The 22,012-nt window shown below is 38.2% G+C and overlaps 3 protein-coding genes across 3 annotated transcripts; all 3 read left to right on the top strand.

Moving 5' to 3' along the window:
• Nucleotides 1–16,925: 16,925 nt before the first annotated feature.
• Nucleotides 16,926–19,320, top strand: LOC138872955 (uncharacterized). Its single transcript, XM_070151381.1, has 4 exons — nt 16,926–17,380; nt 17,979–18,168; nt 18,631–18,779; nt 18,915–19,320. The coding sequence occupies exons 1-4, from the start codon at nt 16,926–16,928 to the stop codon at nt 19,318–19,320; spliced, it is 1,200 nt and encodes a 399-aa protein (XP_070007482.1).
• A 157-nt stretch (nt 19,321–19,477) lies between these two features.
• Nucleotides 19,478–20,014, top strand: LOC138872949 (uncharacterized). Its single transcript, XM_070151375.1, has one exon. The coding sequence runs from the start codon at nt 19,478–19,480 to the stop codon at nt 20,012–20,014; it is 537 nt and encodes a 178-aa protein (XP_070007476.1).
• A 42-nt stretch (nt 20,015–20,056) lies between these two features.
• LOC138872939 (uncharacterized) lies at nt 20,057–21,234 on the top strand. Its single transcript, XM_070151364.1, has 2 exons — nt 20,057–20,275; nt 20,593–21,234. Exons 1-2 carry the CDS (start codon nt 20,057–20,059, stop codon nt 21,232–21,234), a joined length of 861 nt encoding a protein of 286 aa, XP_070007465.1.
• Nucleotides 21,235–22,012: the final 778 nt, after the last annotated feature.

Genomic DNA, 22,012 nt, shown 5'->3' with positions numbered 1-22,012 from the left:
AGGACTAGCGTATACTTGGAGAGAAAATAGTCTTTTAATGAAGAAAGACAAAATAGTCTTTTTAAAAGGCTTTTAAAAAAAATGGGTAACAGAAAGACAAAGCGGCTACAGGTTAAAAAGGGCGGCCCAAATAGGGCGTCCCGTGCAATTTTTACATTCGTTGCTGCATAGACCTGTGACTCTTTCCCAACTATGTCTTTTCATAATCAACTTATTTCAAAAATTGATACAAAATATTACTAATATTAGCTAAATGCTACCAATACTAGCCAATTAGTTATTTGTAGCCAAAAAAGTTAATTTGTTTTGTTTTCTTTTGAGTAGGTGTTGTTGGAATAGATTGAGTACATTTTATGGAATTTGAATCTCAGAATTTGGATGATTTGATGGAGTTTTGAGGTGATTTGATTTGAAAAATTCGAAGTAGATGATGAACATGAAAAAAGATGATATGCATATCACACTGTGTATATCACATACGTATCATATGTGTATCAAATATGTATCACATGTATATCCATATATACATGTACGTGAAATACATGTGTGATACATGTGTCGCAGAAAAATTATCTTAAACTCGATTTTAACTACAAATTTTGATACCAAACTAGTCCAAATCACCTCCAATCTTTTTTAGATTTTGTATATTGCCCCATCTATATGTTTTCAACGAATTCCAACCATAATCCATTGAAAAAATCTTCTTCTTTTTTTTTTCTATTTTTTTTTTAATCTTGTATATCATTAGTAATGAATTTTGAATCCAAACTAGTCTAATTCACCTTCAAACTTGGTCAAATTTTGTATATTGCCTCATCTATGTGTTTTCAATGAATTGCAACCATACTCATTGAAAAAAAAATCTTTTTTTGAATATTGTATATCATTGGTAAAATTTTTGACTAGTTTTGGTAGCATGACTAAAATGGCTAGTTGTTGAATTAATATAGTCTTTTTTGATACATTTTTGTAAGATTCCCATTTTTAACAATTAATTAAAGACATACAGTAATGTGATGGCTAGTAATCTTGTACATTAAGCCGATATTCTTTGTTAAATACTCATTGTAGTATTTTAACTAGACCAGAGGGGTTACTGTGATGGTAAGCAACATTCACTTCCAACCAAGAGGTTGTGAGTTCAAGTCTCCCCAAGAGCAAGGTGGGAAGTTCTTGGAGGGAAGGATATCGGGTTTCTATTTGGAAACAATCTTTCTATCCCAGGGTAGGGATAAGGTTGAGATTATACTGGGTTGTTGTTGTATTTTAACTGTCATGTTATTCTAATATCTTTATATAGTCAACTACAATAGAACATTTAACCAGTATCACCAACTTTTGTCCTTCGCAACTTCCTTCATTAATATAACCAAATTCTAAAAATATAACCATATACTAAAAGTGATATAGAAGTACTGTTCCTATCATAGTATAATTATCTTGGTGACGTTCTCCAAAACATTATGGCCCATGAAATTAACTCAAGTCAATTAAGACGAATCATATTGGCTTTTGTGAACATCCCTAATGACAAAAAGGAACAGTTAGTTCGCACCATTATAATTCGTGTCAAAGTATTATTCTTAATATCTCTAATTAGTTTAATCGGAGCTTTTTAGGTTTTTTATTAAGATAAATGTCCTTTTTCTGGGAATTTTAATAATCTTGGTGTACTGAATGGTCCCCTAAAGGAAAAGGAGAAAAACATCTGAGCAGATAAGGTGGGCATCTAATTTCAATCAACTCTATCAGTGCAAATTACTTGAGCACTTTTAATTTGGTGAGTTGCCTCATAGTTTTTATTCTAGTGCATATTCAAGTTATTAAAATTTAAAACCAAAAATGAATATACTTTGCTAAACACCTGTTGGTCTTTTGCTGATGATGTGCATATCTTTCCATTCAGATTAATTATCGAAATATCACTGTGGTCTTTACGTTTGTACGATATATTATTAATCGAGAAGTGAAACAATTTTTTACTATATTTTCTACAAAATTATACTCTCATTTTCAATTTATATGAACTTATTTGACTGGAACGGAATTTTAAAAAAAAAACTTTAGAAAATTGTGATTATAAACATGCTATAACATTTGTAGACTATAAATCTTTTGAAACTTGTGGTGCAAAACATGTCATACCATTTGTATAGTTGTGAAAGGTTCTCATTAAAGGGTAATATTAGAATCCTAAAATTAAGAGTTTGCTTATTAGTGTATGGGCGAAAACTTCATTTTATGTGTTTGACCCGGTCAACGGCAATAGAGCCTTTGAAGGCTGTGACGTGTAACCTAAATCCAAAAGGTCGAGGTCAAGTGTGGAGGATAAATTGTCGTCGGAGGTCGAAATGATTTAACAGAAGACGAGGACGAGGATGAGCATCCGCCTTCGATACGAAGTGACGACCAATTTTATGATTTAGATTCCCTAGAGAATATTTTAGGATATTCTTTTCTGTTGTACTATCTACGATTTTGAGGCACATGTGCTCTTATAAAGAGGAAGGGATGTAGATCAAAAAAGACATTGGACTTTTTGTGAAGGATTTCATCAATATTCTATGTACGAGATTCTCGCTTTATTGAACAGAAACAAAGCTTGACTTTATACTTCATTTCTTTTATCCCTCTCACCCGATCCAAGAAGGATTGGAATAAAGAGTTGCTCATCATCATTCATCATTATCAGAAAAACATCCAAAAATCTCATCTTTGTCGGATTGACTTTTATCTCATTTATTATTTAGAAGTCATTTATTATCATTTATTGTTAACCTTTACATTTCTAAATCTTTATTGCTTCTTTATTATCTAAAGTTATCTTGTTTGGTGTTGCACTTTAACATAATTATTATAAAATTCTAGATCTGTCCTTGAGTATTGATATTGGCTGTGATTATCCCCGATTTTCTAGTAAATTAATTGTATAAATCCAAAATCTGTTTTTTGGGTAATACAGTTTGACGCTATCTGTGGTAATTTCATAGTTGAACTATTAGTTTTCATTCACATCTTCAACGGTCATTACTTGTTAACATAACATACTGTAAAGCTATCCTTTTTCTCTTTACAAACAAGGATTCCATGGTAGGTAACCAGGGAAAGGTCGACAAAGGAAAAGGAACAAGAGCGACGGACAACGTCCCGCTCAATCTAATGAGCGCCATCGATGAAGGGTACGAAACTCAAGATGAAAAAGTAATCCCCACGACATCCCCTAGGTTAGGGATGTAACCGATGCCCTTTTGTAGCACGAACAAACCCAACAAAAAAAGGCTTCCACGTCCGCGGAAGAAGGAGCACCATCCGCCATTAAGAAACTCCTAGAGGCTTGGTTAACTTATACTTTCGCCAGTATGATGAGCAAGCAGGTCCTGTGTACGACCATGGAAACCCCAAGGATCCCTATAGTCCAGCATAAGAATGGGCAGGACAACCAGCTGAACCCTCCGGCTTCAGGTAATATCCATACGCCTGTTGATAGTGTAGGTGATGACGCCCTCATCGCCCTTGCTAAAAAGAATGAAATAAAATGAGAACGAGAACAGAGCACTCAAGGAACATATGAAAGCGCATCAAGAACGAGTAGATAAGATACCAGTACACCCAAATTGATATAAAAAAGAGACGTCGACAGGTTTGTGGAACAGTCGTAAAGAGAGGAAGCTGTTCCTCATGCCATACAAAAAACTTTCAAGATGACCCCGTACCCCGGAATCTATGATGGGATGACTGATCCCGAGGATTATGTAACCCATTATATCACCGCAGTAAAAGGAAACAACCTCACCAAAAAAATAGGTGTCCTCCTTCTTGTTAAAAAAGTTCGGTAAAACCCTCACAGGAGGGGCGTTGACGTGGTATTCGCAGTTGCCAGCCTACTCCATAGAAATATCCTAGGAGATGGAGGACAAGTTTGTAACAGCACATACCGGAGCTAAGAAGGCTAAAACAAGGGTAAATGATATCTTCGCCATCAGGCAATCCTCAGGGGAAGGACTGAGGGACTACTTAGCTAAATTCAATAGGGTGACGATGACCTTACCAAATGTCTCCGAAGGCAAGGCCGTAATAGCATTCCAGAATGGGCTAATAGAGAAGGTTCGAGGGTGATTAGAAAGCTGTTGAGCCGATTAATGAAATAACATCTGCTACCTGGGACGAGATCCACAATACCTATTGTGCCGAGGTCAGAGCAGACGAAGAAGACCTCAACGGGCCAACCCAATGACTCATCTCGGTGCAATCCGAACCCAAGAGGGAACTAAGCATTTTTACGAGAAAAAGCCCTCCAATGCTGCAACCGGATAGAGATCGGCATCAACCTTACAACAGACCGCACGTCCCCAATTTTCACCAGGTAAACGACCCCTCTAGGTAAAGATCTGACATTCCCAGAAGCAACCGAGGTATGTATCCTTCACTATCTGCTCATAAATTATGTGTGTCACCTGCTGTGAGCATGTAATTTTTACCCTATAAAAAATACTCATACAAAATTGACAAACAAATTAGTCCTATTTATTTTTAAATTTTATTTAGGATTTTTGGCAATTATTTGAGATTATTTGCATTTTTAGTTGCATTTTTTCTATTTTGAAGTTGTGAAAAATATCAAAACAAAAAAAATGTTTAACCTTCATCATGTTGAATTATTAGGTTTTTCATTTAATTTAATGCCTAATTACATAATCTAATTACATCATTAAAAGAAAATCACAAAAAATTGTTATTTTTGACATTTTTAGTTTTAATAATTAAAACTAGTAATTTTCTTTTTTTGGGGTTTGACTAATTGTGAGAATAATACAAATAGATAAGTAGTGTAATTTTTTTTAATTTGATACAATTTAGCTTTTAATTTAGGATTTAATTAAAAGTAGTTAGGTTTTAAAATTAATTAAACAAAAGGGATTTGATTAGCCTAAAACCGGACTGGGCTAAGTCTTTAAAACCAAGCCCAATCCTAAAACTTAACCCAAAAATACCCAAGCCCAATTCCCCAAAACCAGTCCCCCCCCCCAAAATTAAAGCCAAACGATGTTGTTTAAGCACCATGCAATCGTGGCCATTGATCTTCACAAAATCCAACGGTTCGGAACTCCCCTCCCCTTTTACATATATATGTCCTAACCTTCTCTTACCCCCTTCATTTCAAACCCCTCATTCTCTCATATATCTCTCTCTCTTAGCCGCCCCTAAAAACCTAGTTGCCCCTAAAAACCTAGCTGCCCTAACACCCCCATCCCAAACCCTAGCCGCCTCTCCACCCTCCGCCTAGAGTCGTCGTCGGAAATCACCTACGACGGAGGCAACAACTAAAACCACCCCGAATCCACCCTATCTTCTCTCTTCACTCTTCCTAAACCACCCACCAATCAAACCCCCAAAAAAACCATAAACTAGTGGATCCCAAGCCTAAAAACCCCCCAGAAACACTAGCTCCGCCCTACCCCATCGCCGGAAATCGCCTACGGCGGCGGTGAACCTCCAAAATTCCTCAAACTCTCCCCATACACTCTCATTACCTTCCTGAACCTCATCCTACTAATCAAATCTCCAAAAACCCCACCAAAAATCTGTCACGACCCAAAAATCACAAGTCGTAATGGCGCCTAACACAACACGCTAGATAAGCCGACTATCAGAAAAACACAACTCAACTGAGGTTATAAAGGAAAAGAGAAGATAACTTAGCATTTACGAATTTACCAAGACCTGGTAGCACGAATCACGAGCTTCTAAGATTTGGAATTTCAAAACTGATACAAATAAATACATGTTCTGTTTGAAGGTTACATAAACAGATTAGCAATAATATAAACTACCAAGGACAAGTGGCAGTTATAACCAAACGCACGAACAACTTTTGAATCAACACTCGACGTCACCCTTCGTGCTTTTACTCTCAATAATATGGCATATCATCACCCTTCGCGCTTTTACTCTCAATAATATGGCACGACATCACTCTTCATGCTTTTAATCTCAATAATGTGGTACGACATCACCCTTCGTGTTTTTACTCTCAATAATATGGTACGACATCACCCTTCGTGTTTTACACTCCTCCTCACATGATAATGTATAAATAATGGCACGACATCACCCTTCGTGCTTTACACTCTTCCTTATTAAGCATATGTATATCAATGGCAAACAAGGCAGGAAGCATAAATGACATCAAGGAGAGTGTTTTAACGGATATTCCAAGCAAATTCTCAATCAATGTTTTACAAGACAACAATGATTTAACAACCCTCAAGAACCGTATTATTCAAATACATCCACAAATCTCACAAATGATCCATAACACAATTATAGAGTCTAGTATCTCAAGTATATCGACCGTAGTAATGTAGTAATGATTTCGCATAGAGATGACCGAGTTATACACAATCAATGTATTCTCAGATTTTTTGTCAAATTTGATCAAGTTATAATAAGTTAAGTCTTGATCTCTATCATTTAATATTATGTTCTTGGTATCTAAGAGTCAAGTAAGGCATGAAGCAAGGGGTCACAAAATTCTACAAACATAAATATAACATAATCCACCCCCTCCCCCCTCCCCGAGCATGATTAATCCTGGCACATACATATGCGTTCGTCACCTCATATATGTATCACCCTCGCATGTGGAAAACAATGAAAAATACGAGGAAAAATTCCCTCAACAAAGTTAGGCAAAATACTTACCTCGAATAAGACAATAACAATACCGAGCAAGCCAAACGATGCTCCAAAAATGCCATCATGCACTTAGTGGCCTCCGACCGGCTCAAAACTAGATAAAAACAACTCAAATACATCAAATAAAGCCCAAGGAAATAGTTCCAAATGTTAAAAATCGAATCCTAAATCGAATCCTAAATCAAATCCCAAATTTGGTAAAAAATCACACCCAGGCCCATGCCTCGGAACCCGAAAAAAATCACAAAATCCGATAACCCATTCGATTACGAGACTAACCGTACTAGTTTCACTCAACTCCGACTTCGAATCAGCTTTTAAAACCCAAAAATTCATTTTATGAAACGCCATAAATTTTTCCCCAAATTCTATCCCAAATCACAAATCAAAAGATGAAATCAATGATATATTCATGATTATTAGCCAACCCGAGTTAGAATTACTTACCCCAATGATTTTCTTAAAAAACTCCCAAAAATTTGCCTCAAACCGAGTTCCCAAAGTTCAAGATATGAAATAAAACCCTAAACCTCGTATATATAGCTCTCTGAACCCCTAGCCTGCGGTCCGCGTATTCCTCACCACGTTCGAGCAATCACTACTGGTCAGCGGAATTTCCATCGCGGCCGCGGACCCAAAACCTCACCTGCCGCGGTCCGCGAACTCCTACCACGGTCCGCAAACTTCATACTGCGTCCTCATTTCTAATGATCCAAGACCTGCAACTTTCAAAACACCAGATATCAGGTATTTCCACCTTCCAAGGCCACATAGTGATCCGATAACCACCCGAAACTCACTCGAGGCTCTCGAGACCTCGACTAAATATACCAACACATCCTATAACATCAATCAAAACTACATCAAAACACCAAATTACACTTGAATTCAAGCCTAAGAACTTCTAAATTTTCAAATTCCATAAACGATGCCGAAACCCACTAAATCTCCTCCGAATGACCTGAAATTTTACTCACACATCACATTTGACATTACAGAACTGCTCCAACTTTTGGGATCAAAATTCAACCCCGATATCAAAAGTCCACTCCCAGTCAAACTCCCAAAAGTCCAACTTCTGCCATTTCATGATAAATTCAACTATAGACTTCCAAATAACAAACCGAACGCGCTCCTAAGTCCAAAATCACCCAACGAAGCTAAAGGAACTGACAAAACTCCATTCCGAGGTCAAATACTAAAAGTCAAACTTGGTCAACTCTTCCAACTTAGAACTCAAATCTTGAAGTTCATTCTTCCAAATCGATTCCAGATAACTTGAAAATCAATACTAACGATTTATGCAAGTCATAATACATCATGCGGAGATAACTGAGCCTTCAAGATACCGAGCAAAGTGCTACTACTCGAAATGACATGTCGGGTCGTTACAAAATCTCAAATCTTAAATCTAAAAAAAACAGAAACCCTAAAACCGTCGCCAAAAATCGCCTATGGCGGCGGCAAAAACCTATACTCGCCTAAGCTCATACCCTACAACCACCACACCTCTTAGAACCCCAATCTACCTATAAAACCCAAAAATACCCTACTGAAAGCTCCAGATTTTAGATCTAAGATTTTCAAAACCCTAAAATTTATCTAGTCCGTATAATAATCCTCGTGCCAATATCTCCCATCAGGAATCTCAAATCCCAGATGGGTGTATTGGAATGAGGGTTTTTAGCGGCTAGAGCTCCCCATTTCAAACCTTAATCTAGTTTGTATAATAATCCTCGCGACAAGATCTCTCACTCGGGATCTTAGATTTGGGGAGAGTGTCTTGGCGCGAGGGTTTTTATCGACTAGATCTTTTGCCAAAAAGTAGCCGTTGTTTAATTTCCTGTTCATTTTTTTTGTTCTATTTTATTATGTGTTTTACGTTTATTATTTCTCTTTCAGTATTACTGTCTTTATTTTGTTTGCTTGTTATTTTATTTAAATTGTTAAAGTTAAACTAATTATTGTTATTTATTTACTATTTTTTTTGTTAATCGTTAAATAATTGGGCTTCACTGAAGTGGCTCTAGCTTTGTTAAAAGCTTAAGAGCCCAAGCTCTTCAGGCCAAGAGTCAAATGACTCAGGCCCAAAACCTTTCGAGTTCTGAGGCAATTCCAAGACCTTTAAGGGTCAATTTTGGAATTTTAATTCTGAAAATTATTCAGAAAAACTAGAAATTTTTAGAATAGGGGCAACTGTCCTAATGTTGAGTAGGAAAATAGGGATAAGATCCAAAAATATCAATAAATTGGACACTTGTCCATTTTCTGAGATATGAAGGTACTAAAAATTGGACAGCTGTCCATTTCTGTTGAGGAAAAGATGTCTTTTCCTTGATTTTAGGGATGCTGGCATATTCCTTTTTTGTACCCTAACCCTGATCCCTTTCATTCCCTCACTCTATATAAACACTTTTCCTTCTTCATTATAGACATACTTACAGAGCTAGACCTACACAGAATTTTATCCTTAAAAATACAGTGATTCTGCACTGCCTTTTGAGTCTTTTTCCTTCATTTTGAGCAAAGAACTCTTACTAGTTTCATATTTTGGCTGGGATTTCTGGGTTTGAATTTGAAGCTGTTTTGTTTTTTCCTGTTTGGTATTCTTGCTATTGTTTCTACTCAAGTCTTTTAGAGGTTATTTTCTTTATTTGTCTCTTTTTCTTGCTGCTATCAAGGTACATTTTTAACAATGTAAAGTTTATTTTTGTTATATCATGACTATGATTTTGCTGCTTATCAAAGTCTGGGTTTGGTTTGAATGTGATTTTAAGCATAAACTAAGTTACTATATAAATCATGTTAGTTGTATGGTTAGCAATTGTGTGTAATTTTATATAGAGTTAGTTATTTACACTGTTTTAGGTCGTTTTAGTTATATTAGCTTTAATGTTAAAGTGTTCTGAAAAATTACAAAATCTGTTTAAGGATTCATGTGTTTATAAGATCTGTATCTTGACTATGTTCGTATGCAACAGTATCGCATAAATTATTTTTTTTAGAATTTTTTTTGAGAATAGTAATAGGCAGCTTGGTTATCATTGTCCAGTTAGCAAAAATGTAGTAACTTAATTTTTATTACATTTCTCTGTGCGATAAATTAGTTGAATAGATTTTTCGTTTAGCATATTGCTTAAAACAATTAAATATAGTAACTCAAGTTTTATTAATTTTGGGTCATAAAACTGGGTTTTTACAAGTCAACTGAGTAGCAGGCCCTAATACAGTTTCGAGCTCAAACCAATTGGGTTCATGAAACTATATCTTAGGGTTCATTTATTAGATTAAGCAAACAACTCGGTTAGAAACATTCACTTCAAGATTTTCAAATGCAAATAGGTTTTAAACTTATCGATTTAACATAATTTAATATAAGAAGCAGAAGACTTAGGCGATCAATAGGAAAAATTATTCAAATTTAATTTCGATTCGCGTTCCTAGTCCCCCTTTAATTTTCTGCTTTAAAAGACAAACAAAGTATGGGTAAAATCTTATGACTGATATTACAAATTTTAATTTCAGACTTATTCACACAAATATGCATTAGGCCAGAGTCACTTGTCTCATTATCATCAGACCCAAATCTTCTTTTTTTTTAGTAATTTTATTTATTTGTCCACAAATGGATATTGAGTCAGAGTCATTTGGACTCATGATCACTAGGACCAAATCATTTTTTGTCTAAATTTATTTAGTTGCCTTGAAGTATGCATCGGGCTAGAGTCAATTAGACTCAAGCAGGCCCAAATTGTCTTCTTTTTTGAAATAAATTCCTTAGCCCAATCCGATAACTGATAATATATGTATCGGGCTAGAGTTCATTTGGACTGAGTCCTTGTCAGGACCCCAAACTATTAAATCTGGACCTGTTTGGCAGTTAATACATAAGCTACCCCATTTGATTCAAATAAATATCTCACATAGTATTGAACCTTTACACCTAGTTACATGATGTAGGATACTTAGCTTAGAGACATGATCATAACTTTAGGTACACTTTAAATTGGACTAACTATTACAATTATGTATACGCATGCGTAACATAGTTGTGATGCCCAAGATAAACCAAGGTATACATTCGCGTGACCATGGTCAAACATTTAGTAAATAAATCAAATATTCGTAGAAATGCTTTAGGCGCGATTTATAAATTACTATCGGGATTACAATTTTTTCGAATAAATTCAAAGTATGTGTTCGCGCAACTTTGACCAAACCTTTTTCTTAAATAAACTAAGTGTCAGGAATTGTGTATACATACGTGTGACATGATTTTTGACACACTAAAACTGGACGAGTATACGTACGCGTAATTCATCTTAAGTTAATTCTTTAAATACGGATTATCAAGTGAATAACGGTAAAAGGTAAAATAAACATAGTTCCTAAAATGAGTAATTAGACAAAATAAGCCAAGTATAAATTGCTAAGTAACCATGCTAAAACTACGGAACCCGAAAATGCCTAATACTTTCTCTCGGGTTAACAGAATTCCTTACCTAGTTTTTCTGGTTTCGCAGACTTTTAAATAAAGTCAAATTTTCCTCAATTTGGGATTTAAAGAAAAACCGGTGACTTGGGACTCGATAAATTATTCCAAGTGGCGACTCTGAAATTAAATAAGTAATCCCATTTCAATTAATGTCACTTTAATTGGAAAAACTCCCTTATATCCCCTTTCTAGAAAAAAAGGAGGTGTGACAGCTCTGACGATACTACTGGGGATTGAACCCAGAATTACTGGTTTAGAGTTCAAGAATTCGAGCTTGTTAATGTGATTTTTACTTAGCTATATTAATTGTTGATATTACTGTATTTTGTGGGCCTAATATGCTAATTGCCACTTATTTACTGCTTTGATATTATTTGGACTGTATTAAACTGTCTTCTTACGCTTCCCTTCTGAGTCTTCTAAAAAATGGTGCACACGTTCGCGTGGCCCACTTTTCTGTTAGAAGAACGGACATGTCTGTCAATAAATCATCACTTTTCCCAGAAAAGTACCTTACTTTGGCCTCAAAACTTTATTCAAAAGTAAGAAGGGGCCACTATTGCAAAATGACCATTCTGGTCGATATTGCACAAATAGCCACCTTTTGGTGATTTCTCTTTGAAAATTAAAAACTGATGCTTACAAAAAGAGTCTGCATATATGTATTTCAAACTAGAGTCAACCTTAAACCTACCCGCTCACAAATACAGAATGAATACCATTCAAAATCCACCATTAAATGTCGTAGAACAAGCTCCACTACAACTTCAAATGTGGTGCTATGACTTGGACCAAGAGGGGCAAGACTGGGTAGTTGAACATCTGGGTGCTCTCACGGATATCATGATAGTCAAGCCCCGGAATAATCTAATCAAGGCTTTAGTGACTTTTTGGGATCCCGTCCGCAATGTCTTTCGCTTCTCGGACTTCGAGCTTACTCCTACCCTAGAGGAAATAGACGGGTATACAGGTTTTGGCGGGGACTTAAGAAATTAGCAGCTTATATTCCCGAGGCCTATGTTAGTGTGTCGTTTCTTTGATATTATGAACATCAGTAAGCAAATAAGAAAGAACCGTGTAAGTGAGGGTTGCTGTTCATTCTATTTCCTGTACTCCAGGTATGGGCATCCAGAGGGGTTTGAAACGCATGAAAAAGGGTTGAAAGACAAGCAAAGCAAAGATACTTGGAAAATTCATCATTTCTTTGCCTTCATAGTGGCATTTTGGGCATCATGTTCTTCCCAAATGAAAAAGGGACAGTTGATATTCGTATGGCTAGAATTGCGCAAGTTCTAATTGCCAAGGAAGATCACACACTTGCTCCAATAATACTGTCGGATATCTACCGGGCACTGACACAGTGTAAGTCAGGGGCGACATTCTTCGAAGGTTGCAATATCCTTTTACAAATGTGGCTAATTGAACACCTTCGCCATCATCCAAAATTTATGAACTACGGCCCCAGCAAGAGCAACTTCATTGCAAGCTATGAAGAAATAGTAAAAGATTAAGACTCTTCGGAAGGGGTTGAAGCTGGGATTGTCCATTTGAGAACTTTAAAGGCAAATCAAATTGAGTGGACTTTGGGATGGCTCCCGGTGAGGGAAGTCATATATATGTCAGACACAAAGAATTATTTGCTATTGATGGGCTTGAGGAGTGTCCAACCCTATTCGCCACAGAGGGTTTCAAGGCAGTTGGGAAGATATCAAGTGGTGCCTGAGGATGAAGATCTGAGTGTCCAAGCGATTGAACTACACCTTGAAGCCCCACTTCCCGAGGCTTTAGTCTAACAAATCTAGGATGGTTGTCGATACTTGAAAGAGGATACCCAAGTACCCGATCTTGCAAAAGGTGAAGTAGATCCAGGCTATGCCACATGGTTTGAGAGAAGGAATTACATTAATGATGAGCTAGAGCCTGAGCCTAAAAGGCCCGCCAAAAGGCCTCATATCTAAGCTTTTGATGATAAAGAAGTAACAGTTCTAAAGAAAAAGCTGTTTGCCCTTGAAAAGGAAATGGTCCAGCAAATAAAAGATTTTAAGATAGAAAAAGAGCATTGCTACGCATTAATTTGCCGACTAGAAGAAAGTGTGCAATAGATACAGGACCAAAACAACACAGATGCCCAAGTGTTGGAATCCCGGGCACAGCAAATCGAGCGTCTGCTTCAAGGAAAAGGAATTATCAGAACAAGGATCAAGGAGATAGCTGACTATGTCGTGATGAAATGTCACGCATGTGAAAACATTACTAGGTCTATGTTTTCTGCTACCATGATGACCTTCGTTCGCCAGGTGATGGATGATTTAGACCGTCTCCAAGAAGATATTGCACAAAGGCCCGCACAAAGACCGGCTAATGTACCGCAGGCTCCAAGAGTACTAGTAGAGGCTATTGTGTACTTTTAAGTTTTAGTTTTTGAATCAATACTTTACTTTCTTCGAGTTTTGTTTGAAGTTGTGTTGTTGTTTATTTTGAGTCTTTAAGTTTCCTTTATAGTCGTCAGTCCTTTTAAGTCCTTGTAATAGAAACCCAAAAAGATTTTGTTTGATGAAATTGAAAACCTAAAATTTTCTTTTCTTTTATTTTACATTTTTCTGAACTATGTAATGATCTGATTCATGCGGGGTCATGATACATAGGCAGCCCTCATTGGATTCGATCATAGCTATAGACAACCTGAGCAAAAAAACAAAGGAGAGAAAAGAAAAGGAAAATCGAATGAAAAAAAAATGGAGAAATAAAAGAGCAAAAGAAAGAAAGATTTAGGATTTGAAAGTTGACAAAAGAAATAGTAAGGTTGGGATGAGACATGCAGCCATCGCAAAACATTTAGACACATTTAACTGTTCAGGTTTGTTGCATCCCCCAATATGAGATTCCATATGTGTTAAATGTCCCGAACTAACTGGTTTATTGTGTATGCTATTAAAATCAAGGTTCTATTTTTAAGTGGTTGGTTTTTATGGTAATCTGGTTTCACACCCTTATTTCGTGAGATCTAAAGGAAGTATCGCCATGGCATCAGAAATTCATCTACCCATCATTGAACCCAAAGATAGCCCGACATGGGTTATCCTGCAGCCGGAATCAGCAGCTGTTGAGGAAAATAGAAGGCTACGATGCCATGTGCGGGATGCATGGTCTAACGGCAAGGAACCACCCAGTATTATCCCTAGTTTCCCTGCATTAATCCCCAGGACGGGAGGAACTATCAATGTCCCTATTCAAGTAACTAACCTATTCATTTCGTTTGGGTACCCCACCATGTCGGCCAATTTCACCGATACGCCTTCTAAGGTTCGCACTCAGGCACCATTTTCAGGAATAGCATCCACAGTGTTCATAGCACTGCTAGCCTCTACTATGGCGCAACCAACACTGCCTCGACAAAGCTTTGAACCATCAACTTTCACTTTCCAAACACCCCAATTTCAATTGGACTCCATTCGGGTTACCCCAAATTCTTATCCTCAGCACCCACAATGTGAGTCTCCTATATAACATAGAGAGCCGTAAGGAATCCTGAACAAGAAGAGATAGCACGAAAAATGAAAAGCATCAAGCAAAGACTCAAGAATATGCAGGGCCTGAGTGGCCACAAGAGTGTTTTCTATGTTGATCTGTGCATGTTCCCTCACGTGCATTTACCCATTGACTTTAAAATGCCAAAGTTTGAAAGTTATGACGGGCTTGGAAACCCGATCACTTACTTAAAGCGATATTGTAACCAGCTGAAGGGTGCTAGTGTAAAAGAGGAGCTATTAATGGCCTACTTCGGAGAGAGCCTTACCGGAATTGCTTCTGAGTGGTATATGGACCAAGACATTTCCCATTGGCACATATGGGATGACCTGGCCCTGGATTTTGTAAGGCAATTTCAATATAATGTAGATATAGCTCCGGACAGGAATTCTTTGACCAACTTCAAAAAGAAAGCCTCGGAAAATTTTTGGGAATACACTATCAAATGGCGTGAACAAGCGGCAAAGGTAAAACCACCGATGGATGAGTCCGAGATGGTCAATGTCTTCTTACAGGCCCAAGAGGCCGATTATTTCCAAAACATGATGTCTTCCATGGGCAAACCGTTCGCGAGACCATAAAGATTTGAGAAATGCTAGAAAACGGCCTGAAAACAGGCCGCATCATAAGTCAATTAGCTATAAGAGCCACTTCCCAAGCCATCCAGAGCGGCGCAGAATGTTCAGCAAACCGGAAGAAGAAAGAAGAAGGAGTCATGATGGCTTTAAGCTTGAGAAACTTTCGTCGACCCCAGAATTATTTTGGCTACCCTTCTAGGACCCCGCAGCATTACTAACCCCACCAGGATGTAGCATATGCTATGGCCCCGCATCTTTATACGGTAATGAACACCCAACCATACGCAAGGACACAACAGAATTACAACGAAAATAGAGCTCCACATCCAAGAAATAACCCTCCTCACCAAGCTCCATATAATCCCCGTCTACTATAGAACAATTACCAATATAACACACGCACATGAAGATTGATTTCACCCTTATTGGTGAGTCTTATTCCAGCATGTTCCTGAAGTTAGTCCAAATGGGTTTGTTGTAGCCTGTACCCCCAAACAGGCAGAATCTGGAATCTCCATCATACTGACCAGGTACTAGGTGCGCTTATCACTCAGGGGCGGAAGGGCATGGCATTGAATATTATTGGACCTTTATGAGAGCAGTCGAGAATCTGATAGAACAGAAGCGGGTAGTGCTAAGGGACGAGGAGGTCCTTAATGTAACCAACAACCCGTTACCGGCTTAAAACAACAGGCTGGTCATTGGGATGATCTGTGAGGACAAAGAATTTGACCCAACATTAAAAGCTATCATTGCCATCACCGACTCATAAAATAATCCCAAAGCGGTGAGAAAATAGGCCAGAAATGAGAAGAAGATAAATTCCACTCCCCAAGATACAGAAAAGGCAGTAGAAACAAAGACAGGGGCAACACCTACTAAAGATGCCATTATCTACGTTCCTAGGGCCTCCAGGAGGGAACATTTCTTGTTGAGCCCTCCTAAAAGATTTGAACAGAAGAAAGCCACACTGAATATGACAAAGATGTATGTACCTAAAGGAACTTACATGGTGTGGAGACTAACAATTCCACCCAGGGTGGATGAACCTTTGGTCATCATCCGCGTACCGCAGAATCCCATTAGAGACCCCACTACCGTCCCTTGGAATTACAATAAGATGTTAGTCACATACAAAGGAAATAATGTTACGGGAGAAGTAAATGAAATGAACCAATTTGGGAAGTATCACAACCCAGAAGAATTAAACAAAACAAAGCAGAAGCGGTTTCCACTCAAGAAGTCGGTTAGTGCTGAAGAAGCAGAGGAATTTTTCAGGAAGATGAAAACCTCGGAGTATGTTGTAATTGATCAACTTAAAAAGAATCATTCCCAGGTTTCACTTTTGTCCTTGCTGATAAGATCAAATGAACATCGAAAAGTGCTTCTAAAGACGCTGAATGAGGCGTATGTTCCGGTTGAGACCGCGGTTGAACAGTTGGAAAGAATGGGCAAGCATTTTTTTAAGGTCAACCGAATCTCCTTCAGCCAAAATGACTTGCCTCCAGAAGGAGCCTCCCACAACAAAACCCTTCGCTTAACTGTCAAGTGTGGAGGATATTATGTGATTTATGTTAGACGGTGGGTCTAGAGTTGACATTTTCCCTCTATAAACATTACAAAGGATGGAAATTGGGATAGAGAGGATCATACCTAACAATGTTTGCGTTCGTGCTTTCGACGGTGTCAAGTGGTATACGATAGGGAAAATTGACCTGGTCCTAACCATTGGCCCTGTAGATTTTGAAGTAACATTCCAAGTTCTGGACATGGACACTTCCTATATCTTTCTCTTAGGAAGGTCATGGATCCATGCCGCAGGAGTCGTGCCCTTTACTCTCCACCAAATGGTCAAGTTCGAACATGAAAACCAAGAAATAGTTGTCCATAAAGAAGATAAACAGTCAATCTGCAAGGACCCGTCAGTCTTGTGCTTGGAGGCTAGAGAGGGAAGTGAACACATCGTCTACCAAGCCTTTGAAATTGTGGTCGCCGACCAGTGCGAGGAAGGAACCCCATGTCCTCAACTCGACTTATCGAACGCATCAATCATGGTTTCTAGTGAAATGATCAAACATGGGTAAGAGCCCGAGAAAGGGCTCGGGGTATCCTTACAAGGCATCACTGAGCCCATCACTTTGACTATCAACGAGAAGTTCTTTGGCATAGGTTTTCAAGATATCGAGGCCGACGTAAAGTGGGTCGATGAACGTAAAAAAATGGGTGGGCCCTGCCTCAACTAGTCCCGCATCTCGCCAAGTCGTTTGTCAAACCAAGGTATATAGAAGAAGAAGAAGAAGAGGCCTTCACAGTCAAAGAAATTGAGGACATCTGTGGGGCAATGATGCAAATACTGTATGAGGTTCACATGGTCCAACCGAGAAAAGGCTCAAGCAGTGCTGAGGTGCAATACATGGGGCCAAATTCTAAACTTTAAAATTGAAAGGCTACTTCATTCCCAGTCAGATGGGAATTCTGGTAGTTCAGTCTTGCCATCTTTTCTACATTCTGAGTTATTTCAGGGTGTAATTCGAATGTTTTTAGTTTGTTCTTTTAAATTCTGATGTAAACCCTCCTATCTTCAAATTCAATGGAATGAAATTAATATTTCATCGTCTATGAATATTTTTCTATTATCTTTTCTAATTTTTGTTATTTTTCTTATCTTTCTCTTTCAGTTCTAATAATGCGGACTTAAATAACATGACATGCTTGCAGGCGATCCATATGATAATAAAGAAAGGCTTGCCTATACGTCATGAAGATGATGATTTTAGGGAAATAAATCGAGAATTGGAACAATTTGATAATAAGCCTAAATCAAACCTAAATGAAATCGAGCCAGTTAATTTGGACAATTCAAAAGAGGTACGTGAAACCATGATAAGCATTCACGCCAATGAAAGCACTATAGATGCATTGATCCAACTTTTGTTCGAATTCAAAGACATGTTTGCATGGTCCTATAATGATATGCCAGGACTAAGTGTTGATTTGGTAGTGTATAAATTGCCAACTTATCCTGGTTATCCACCGGTCTAACAAAAGTAGAGAAAGTTTAAGACGGACATCAGTGATAAGATCAAAGAAGAAGTCACCAAATAGTTAAAAGCTGGTGTGATTCGAGTGGTCCGATACACCACGTGGTTGGCTAATATGGTCCCGGTGCCGAAGAAAGATGGGAAAACCTGAGTATGTGTTGATTATCAGGATTTGAACAAAGCAAGCCCAAAGGACAACTTTCCATTACCAAACATCCACATTCTTATTGACAACTGTGCCAAACATGAGATACAGTCTTTTGTGGATTGTTATGCTGGGTACCACCAGGTTCTAATGGATGAAGAAGACGCAGAAAAGACGGCTTTCAACACACCTTGGGGCACTTATTGTTATAGGGTTATGCCATTTGGTATAAAGAATGCCAGGACAACTTATATGAGAGTTATGACTTCCATCTTCCATGACATGATGCACCAGTAAATTGAGGTGTATGTGGATCATGTGATCATTAAATCGAGAATGTAGGACGATCATGTGCGGGATCTGAGAAAGTTCTTTGAGCGTCTGTGAAAGTATGACTTGAAGTTGAATCCAGCAAAATATGCATTCAGAGTTCCATCTGGGAAACTTCTCGGTTTTATCGTTAGTCGGAGGGGTATCGAGTTAGATCCAACAAAGATAAAGTCTTTTCAGGATTTACCACCTTCGAGAACCAAGAAAGAAGTCATGAGTCTGTTGGGAAGGTTGAATTACATCAGCAGGTTCATTACTCAGCTGACTACCACATGTGAGCCCATATTTAAGCTGCTAAAGAAAGATGTGGTGATTAAATGGACGGATGAATGTCAAGAAGCTTTTAATAAAATTAAAGAATATTTGTCAAATCTGTCGGTGTTGGTTCCGCCCGAGCCTGGAAGACCTTTGTTCTTGTACTTGACAGTCTTGGAGAATTCTTTGGTTGTGTTCTCGGGCAACATGATGCAACTGGGAAGAAAGAGCAAGGCATATACTATTTGAGCAAGAAGTTCACTAGTTGTGAAGCCAAGCACACATTGCTGGAAAGAACCTGCTGTGCCCTAACTTGGGTAGCCAGAAGCTTAGACACTATCTGTTGGCCTACACCACATACCTTATAACAAGATTGGACCCTCTAAAATATATATTCCAAAATTCAATGCCCACGGGAAGGTTAGCAAAGTGGCAAATCCTTTTCACTGAGTTTGACATTGTCTATGTCACCCGCACGACCATGAAAGCCCAATCCTTGGCCGATCATTTAGCTGAGAACCTAGTTGATGGTGAATATCAACCCCTGAGTACTTACTTTCCGGACGATGAAGTAAATTCAGTTGAAGTAATTCCAGAAGACACTGGTGCTTGGAAAATGTTCTTTGATGGAGCTGTAAATGCAAAAGGTGTCGGGATTGGGGCAATTTTGATTTTTCCCACTAGTCAAAACTATTCGGCCATAGCCCGACTTCGGTTCTTCTGTACAAACAACATTGTTGAGTATGAAGCCTGCATTATGGGTATAAATATGGCAGTTGACATGGATGTGGAAGAATTGTTAATCATGGGAGATTCTGACTCGATTATTCGGCAAGCTCAAGGTGAATGGGAAACTCGGGACATCAAACTAATCCCATACAGGCAACATGTGGAAGATCTTAGAAAACGGTTCAATTCTGTTGAATTCAAATACATCCCTTGATTCCACAATGAGTTAGCTGATGCGCTGGCTACCTTAGCGGTAATGTTGCCATATCCGGGTAATGTACATATTGACCCGTTAAAGATTCAAATTCGAGAAAGACATGGTTATTGCAATACAGTTGAAATAGAACCAGATATTCAGCCATGGTATTATGATATCAAAAGATTTTTGAAAACAAAGGAATATCTCGAGCAAGCCAGTGGAGACCAAAAGAGAACCATTAGAAGGCTCGCCAGCAGTTTCTTCTTGAGCGGAGAGGTCTTGTACAAAAGAACTCCAGATTTGAATCTTTTAAGGTGCGTAGATGCCTAGGAAGCTGGAAGATCATGAACGAAGTACATCCGGCAGGTTATTATTGGATGACCATGGAAAAGGATTGCTTCAGTTTTATTCGAAAGTGTCATCAGTGTCAGATACACGGTGACCTGATTCATGCACTGCCTTTAGAGTTGCATCCTATGTCAACACCTTGGCCGTTCGTTGCCTGGGGTATGGATGTCATTAGGACGATCGAGCTGAGAGCTTCAAATGGGCACATATTCATCTTGGTTGCCATTGATTATTTCATAAAATAGGTTGAAACAGTTACTTTCAAAGCTGTCACCAAGAAAGTGGTAGTGGATTTCGTTCATTCCAACATAATTTGTCATTTTGGTATTCCTAAAACTATCATTACAGACAATGCTGTAAATATGAATAGTCATTTTATGAGGGAGGTATGCGAACAATTTAAGATTATGCATCGTAACTCTACCTCTTATAGGCCCAAAGCTAGTGGTGATGTTGAAACGATAAACAAGAATATCGAGAAGATCCTCCGGAAGATGATTCAAAGTTCTAGACAATGGCATGAAAAGCTGCTTTTTGCATTATTGGGATATCGCACAACCGTGCGCACATCTGTTGTGGCTACACCCTATTTATTGGTTTATGGCACTAAAGCCGTAATACCTGCAAAAGTTGAGATTCCCTCTCGTCGAATCATTTTTGAAGCTGAGATTAAGGATGATGAATGGGTCAAGACTCGGTTGGAACAATTAACTATGATTGATGAAAAGCGGATGGATGCAATTTGCCACGGGCAGTTGTATCAACAAATAATGGCCCGTGCCTACAGCAAGAAAGTGCGGCCTAGAAACTTTGAAGTGGGGAAACTCATTCTGAGATACATTCTCCTAAATCATGAAAAAGCAAAAGGAAAAATTGCTCCAAATTGAAAAGGTTCGTACATTGTAAGAAAACGGTTACCAAAAGGAGCGTTGTATCTGGGAGACATCGAAGGAAATGATCCCGAAACAACTGTTAATGCTGATGTGGTCAAAAGGTATTATGTTTGACCCTTTCACGCGATGTTAATACACTCCGATTGGAATGACGAAGGCTTTCATTTCTCGCTACCCAAACACTACCAACCCTTTGCTAATCCTTTGAGCTGGTTACTTTTCTTTGATTACCCTCTTTTGGAACCAAGAAGTTGTTATGAATTTTTTTTTAAAAAAGCAAAACAAAACAAAAGAAAAAAACAAAAAAACAAAAAAAGGTTTTCCTTGAAATACGTTCGACTTGATTCCGAAAGGATACGTAGGCAGCCTCTCTCCGGAGTTCAGTCACACCAAAACAAAAATTCACATTTCCCCAACATTGAAACTGGGGCAGAAGTTACAATGATCCGGCAATAGTATTGCCTGAAAGGTTCCAAAGTTGTAATTCGGTCCAAATTCTTTTACCCAAATCCTTTTCAATTCCTTCCATCAATCAGCGAGAACGTTCAAATTGAAGGATACAATCATTGCGATCTGATACAATCAAAATGAGAGAAATAAAATGAGAGAGTCTTATTAGTGAAAACACTCACGGGTATCATAAGGCGATGGTAAGAACGAAAATTGAAATGAGAGAGTCTTGTTAGTGAAAACTCGCAAAGAGAACTATAAGGCGACGGTGAGAAGAGAAATGAGAGAGGCCAGCTGATAAAAACCCGCAAAGGGCGCCACT

This window comes from Nicotiana sylvestris, chromosome 1 (genome assembly GCF_000393655.2).
Source record: "Nicotiana sylvestris chromosome 1, ASM39365v2, whole genome shotgun sequence".
Classification (NCBI taxonomy): domain Eukaryota; kingdom Viridiplantae; phylum Streptophyta; class Magnoliopsida; order Solanales; family Solanaceae; genus Nicotiana; species Nicotiana sylvestris.
Note: the sequence above shows the minus strand (reverse complement) of the source record. Positions and strands in the feature narration are given on the sequence as shown.

Coding starts and splice junctions, on each gene's coding strand:
- LOC138872955 (XM_070151381.1), top strand. CDS start 16,926: ATGGAAATTGGGATAGAGAGGATCATACCTAACAATGTTTGCGTTCGT. Junction 17,381..17,978: donor AGTGAAATGATCAAACATGG/GTAAGAGCCCGA, acceptor TTTCTCTTTCAG/TTCTAATAATGCGGACTTAA. Junction 18,780..18,914: donor TTCCATGACATGATGCACCA/GTAAATTGAGGT, acceptor ATATGCATTCAG/AGTTCCATCTGGGAAACTTC.
- LOC138872949 (XM_070151375.1), top strand. CDS start 19,478: ATGCCCACGGGAAGGTTAGCAAAGTGGCAAATCCTTTTCACTGAGTTT.
- LOC138872939 (XM_070151364.1), top strand. CDS start 20,057: ATGTTGCCATATCCGGGTAATGTACATATTGACCCGTTAAAGATTCAA. Junction 20,276..20,592: donor GTTTCTTCTTGAGCGGAGAG/GTCTTGTACAAA, acceptor TTCATAAAATAG/GTTGAAACAGTTACTTTCAA.